Genomic DNA, 6000 nt, shown 5'->3' on the forward strand with positions numbered 1-6000 from the left:
TGACGTTCCTAGGAAACCTTGATGTATTTAGAAGAAGGGACTCGCGCATTGGATGGAATAATAATAACAATCCGAAACCCCGCCCCCAGTCTGAATGGCTCAGGGAGCCGGGGAAGGTTGAAGAGCTGAGCCCGGCTTCTGATTGGTTCTGTCCAAGAGCCAGTTACTGAAGTTTCAGTTCTGAACGCGCGCCAAGCCGCCATCCCTCCCTCCCTCCCCCCAATAGTCCTGCCGACTCGGCGAGCGCCTCAGATGGCCGCGTGACGCAGGCGGGGCGGGGTCACGTGTTGTTTTCGCCCTGCCGCTGCGCTCGCGGCGGTGTGTGATGTGTGTGTAAAGAAGAGAGAGAGACGGCACAGCAGCAGAGTGCCGCCGCCGGGCTCGCGCTGGATTTTGCTTGTTTCGCGATGCTTCGTTTCTTCCAGTTTTGTTTTCTTATTCCTTTTTTGCCTTCAACGCGCTCTCCTCCGACCATCCCGGCGTAGTAAAAAGCCAGCACGAGCGGCGGCGTACCTCCTCCTCGCGATAGAAAGTGCGCGCGCGTGTGTGAGAGAGACAAGAAAAAACCCCAACGATCTCGCGGACTCCGAGTCCCGCCGCCGTGGGATTTCTTGTCGGTTATTTCTTTCCGGAGGGGGTGGCGGCGGACAAGTCAAATCAGTCAAACCGTCCAAACCACCCCCTCCTCTCCTCATTCAATCCAGGAACACGGCGAGTTTGATGAATTACCAAGAGCTTCTCGAGGCGCAGCAGCCGCTACAACCCCGCACGGCCGCGAAAACAACAACAACAACAACGGCCTCGCGCAGCGGCGGCGGCGGCGACGACTCCCCGGGGAGGGCGTCGGCGACCACCACCACCACGCCTCTGCCTTCCTCGCCGGCTCCACAGCGTGAGGAGAAGGGCTCGTCGGAGGCGGACGACGTGAGGAAATGCGGCTACCTGAGGAAGCAGAAGCACGGCCACAAGCGCTTCTTCGTCCTGCGCGAGCAGAGCCGCCTGGGGCCCGGCCGCCTCGAGTACTACGACAGCGAGAAGAAGTTCCGCAGCGGCCTGCGCTCGGCCCAGGCCAGCCCGCCCAAGAGGCTGATCCCGCTCTCGCAGTGCTTCACGGTGAGCCGCCGGGCCGACGCCAAGAGCAAGCACCTGGTCGCCCTGTACACCAAGGACGAGTACTTCGCCATGGTGGCCGAGAACGAGCAGGAGCAGGAGAGCTGGTACCGGGCACTGAGCGAGCTGCTGGGCCAGAGCAAGAAGGGGGGCGGCTTCCCGCCGGAATCGGACGAGGAAGGCGGCGACGACGGCGGAGGAGGAGCCCTCAAGCCCGGCACCGTCTTCCGAGAGGTCTGGCAGGTGCACGTGAAGCCCAAGGGCCTGGGCCAGACCAAGAACCTGGCCGGCGTCTACCGGCTCTGCCTGTCCAGCAAGATGGTCCACCTGGTCAAGCAGAACTCGGACGTGCCCTGCCTCCACCTGCTGCTCATGAACATCCGGCGCTGCGGCCACTCCGAGAACTTCTTCTTCATCGAGGTGGGCCGCTCGTCCTCCGTGGGGCCCGGCGAGCTCTGGATGCAGGTGGACGACTCGGTGGTGGCGCAGAGCATGCACGAAACCTTCCTGGAGACCATGAAAGCCCTGAAAGCCTTCGCCGAGTTCAGACCCAGGAGCAAGAGCCAGTCGGGCGCCAACCCCATCTCCTTCATCACCACCAGGAGGCACCTGGGCAACCTGCCCCCCAGCCAGACCGGCTTGCAGAGGCGATCGCGGACGGAGAGCCTGGCCGGCACCCCGCCCGCCGCCAAGAGCGGCGCCTACCGCTTCAGGACGTCCAGCGAGGGCGAAGGCACCATGACCAGGCCCTTCAGATCGGTCACCGGCAGCTTGCTTCACTTAAACACCGCCAGGATTAACCTCGGCCGCCAAGAAGGCACGGGCAGATACGTAAGAGCGCCTTTTAATTCTTGCTATCACACGAGATCTGCCTCTTTGCCGGTGGCCCATTTCCCCTCTGCCACCAGCCCGATAAGCGTGTGCTCCAGTAGTGGGCACGGCTCTGCTTCGGACACTATTACCCGGCCTTCTAGTTCCTCGGTCTGCGGTTCCCCGAGCGACGGAGGCTTTATCTCTTCTGATGAGTATGGGTCTAGCCCGGGAGATTTTAGGTACTTTAGAGTTAGGAGTAGTACTCCTGATTCCCTGGGAAACACGCCTCCGATTAGAGAAGAAACGAGTTTAAGTGAATACATGTCAATGGGCAAAGCACAAAATGACCAAGCCGGTAGGGATGATTACATGGAAGCGGAAAAATCTTACAGGAAAAGAACATATTCACTGACTAAACCAACCATTGTAACGGTGCATCAGAGAACACAGACTACAGCTTCTTTAGATGATGATTCAACAGGGGGGCAAAAACTTGGTTCTGAATCGCCAAAATTAAAAAGCATCATGATTATAGTGGTACAGTGCCTGACTCATGTGTAACCAAAGTGGGACTAAAACCAGGGATGATGGGTATATGCCAATGATGCCAGGGGTAGCATCTTCTCTCGCAAACACCAGTGACTATTTGCCAATGACACCTAAAAGCGTTTCTGCATCAAAACAGATTCTTAACTCGTGGTCCCCCTCTCAGGTGGACACCAAAGGATATATGCTGATGTTTCCTAATGCAGGCTCTTCTCCTGTAAGAAGTCCATTAATGGGATTTGTTTCTAAAAGTAGTGATAAGGTGATGAATGGCGAGTACATGGATATGTCCCATGGCAATTCTGCTGCTCAAAAACAGTGCCCCGATTCTAATTGCACGCCCTCAAACTCTTTCCCCAAAAGTTTTAGTTCATATTTTTCTTTGCCACGAAGTTTTAAGAGTCTGTCAAAGCAAAATAATGACCATAATGAATATATTCCAATGTCTTCACCCGGCAAGTTGTTGCACATGGGTGTGGAGACTGTAAAGAGTTATACTAATGGGCTGGCTAATGGTACATCTAAATCATCTGACAATAAACTGGAGCTGAACATTAAGGTTATAAGACCTACTAGACTTCCTTTGGATACGAAGGGGAGTAGTATACCAGAGATGTTTGATCATACCATTCCACCAGAACCCACAAGCCCTGGTGAGTACATAAATATTGACTTCAGTGAAAAAGCAAGCAATACACCATATTCATTATCTGCGGAAGGATCCCCATCATCATTAGGATCAAGCTGTGACCATAGACAATCCCCACTTTCTGATTACATGAGTGTTGACCTTGATTTGCAGTCTCCTAAAGCAACAACAGAGCTACCAATTCTTTAACAGACCTTTCTATTTATGCAGGCTCTAGAATCTCCAGAAATCAGCCAAATACTGACTATGCCAGGCTCCCATGTGGTACTGCTTGTGTTAGCACAGTAAGCAGTAGGAATGATGATTATACACAAATGACTTTCAACATGGCAATGACACCACCAAAGTCTTTCAACACAGAATCCACTCACGGCCCAGTAGTTGATAGTCCTCCATCCATTGTAAATAGATTGTGCATTGGTGACAGGTACCTTAGCAACAGCAGCTGTTCTGCTGAGCCTCCTGTTGGACCTAAAGTAATAAGAGCAGACCCACAAGGTAGAAGGCGACACAGTTCTGAAACTTTCTCCTCTTCTGGGACAATAACCACTTCCTCTTCTATTTTTACCGAGAGTAGCAAAAGACACAGCTCAGCATCTTTTGACAATGTTTGGCCAAAACCTGATGAAAGCACATGTGACAACCAGGAGGAGGGAAGAATGGCCAGAAATTCTTCCCCTGGATTCCAGAATGGTTTAAATTACATAACTCTGAATGTACATGATGCTGTGAAACTGTCTTGTACTACATCAAATTGCCATCATCTCCAGGGTGCTACTAGGAGTTTGGACAATGGAACATATGTAAGCTTAGATTTCCCCTGCTCTGATGGGTTGAAGTGCACATCTACAAGGAAAGGTTAGTAATTTTACAGTAAACTATATCTAAAGTGTGTAATGAATTATATGCAGGTTAATTTGAAATATATTCTTAAAGAAAAACGGTGTTTGTACAGTCCCTGGATGTCATCATGTCAGCAAAAATACAGGTAAAGAATATAAAGTAGGATGATTATCTCTTTTACCGAAGTGGTCTAGCAACCAAGACAGTACACCTAAGCCCATTTTATTGGCTAATTTATGTATGACAGCTGGAAACTGAGCACTGGTTAATTTAACTTTTTTTTTTTTTAACTTGAAGCTGAACTCCCATCATAGAACAGTGTATGTTAATAGCCAATGATGTTACAATAGTTTGTTGTATATTGTCTTTTTTATGAAAAAATTAAAGTATAATTCAACAGCATGATACTTCAGTATAAGAAACAAGTGGGTTGGTGAAATATTAATGTCAATTTTTTTTCAATTGAAGGAATATAAATACTTTAGCAGAACCAGTTTTTTAAGAACAAAGTATTATTACTGACTTAGGGGCCAATGCACAGCAGCACACGGGAAAAAACACCAAGTCGAAACCAGTGCACAAAAGGAATCTCATGCAAATGAGATGCATGGATTCCCCCTTGAGCATCAGTCGTTGTATGTGACATACATAAGTATTGCCATACTGGGAAGCCCAAAGGTCCATTGAGCCTAGCATCCTGTTTCCAATAGTGGCCAATCCAGGTCACAGATACCTGGCAAGATCCCAAAAATGTACAAAACATTTTATACTGCTTATCCCAGAAATAGTGGATTTTCCCCAAGTCCATTTAGTAACGGTCTATGGACTTTTATTTTTGTTACATTTGTACCCCGCGCTTTCCCACTCATGGCAGGCTCAATGCGGCTTACGTATTGTATACAGGTACTTATTTGTACCTGGGGCAGTGGAGGGTTAAGTGACTTGCCCAGAGTCACAAGGAGCTGCCTATGCCTGAAGTGGGAATCGAACTCAGTTCCCCAGGACCAAAGTCCAACACCCTAACCACTAGGCCACTCCTTTAGGAAGCCGTCCAAACCTTTTTAAACTCCGCTAAGCTAACCGCCTTTACCACATTCTCTGGCAACGAATTCCAGAGTTTCATTACACGTTGAGTGAAGAAAATGTTTCTCCGATTCGTTTTAAATTTATTACATTGTAGCTTCATTGTATGCCCCGTAGTCCCTAGTATTTTTGGAAAGTGTGAACAGACGCTTCACATCTACCTGTTCAACTCCACTCATTATTTTATAGACCTCTATCATATCTCCCCTCAGCCGCCTTTTCTCCAAGTTGAAGAGCCCTAGCCGCTTTAGCCTTTCCCCATAGGGAAGTTGTCCCATCCCCTTTATCATTTTCATTGCCCTTCTCTGCACCTTTTCTAATTCCACTATATCTTTTTTGAGATGCGGCGTCCAGAATTGAACACAATATTCGAGGTGCGGTCGCACCATGGAGCGATACAAAGGCATTATAACATCCTCATTTTTGTTTTCCATTCCTTTCCTAATAATACCTAACATCCTATTTGCTTTCTTAGCTGTAGCCACACTGAGCAGAAGGTTTCAACGTATCATCAACGACGACACCTAGATCCCTTTCTTGGTCCATGACTCCTAACGTGGAACCTTGCATGACATAGCTATAATTCGGGTTCCTCTTTCCCACATGCATCACTTTGCACTTGCTCACATTAAACTCATCTGCCATTTAGACTCCCAGTCTTGTAAGGTCCTCCTGTAATTTTTCACAATCCTCCCGAGATTTAATGACTTTGAATAACTTTGTGTCATCAGCAAATTTTTACCTCACTAGTTACGCCTATCTCTAGGTCATTTATAAATATGTTCAAAAGCAGCGGTCCCAGCACAGAGCCCTGGGGAACCCCACTAACTACCCTTCTCCATTGAGAATACTGACCATTTAACCCTACTCTCTGTTTTCTATTTTTCAACCAATTTTTAATCCACAATAGAACACTACCTCCTATCCCATGACTCTCCAATTTCCTCTGGAGTTTT

General features: G+C 48.6%; 1 protein-coding gene across 1 annotated transcript; it reads left to right on the forward strand.

Annotated features, from left to right (window-relative positions):
• Nucleotides 1-307: 307 nt before the first annotated feature.
• LOC115474385 (insulin receptor substrate 2-B-like) lies at nt 308-3981 on the forward strand. Its single transcript, XM_030209831.1, is given in 4 exon segments — nt 308-2443; nt 2446-2475; nt 2478-3296; nt 3299-3981. Coding segments are annotated over 4 exon segments (3255 nt in total). The 5' UTR covers nt 308-720.
• The last annotated feature ends 2019 nt before the right edge of the window (nt 3982-6000 follow it).

The sequence above is a fragment of the Microcaecilia unicolor genome, chromosome 7 (genome assembly GCF_901765095.1).
Source record: "Microcaecilia unicolor chromosome 7, aMicUni1.1, whole genome shotgun sequence".
NCBI classification, from domain to species: Eukaryota; Metazoa; Chordata; class Amphibia; order Gymnophiona; family Siphonopidae; genus Microcaecilia; species Microcaecilia unicolor.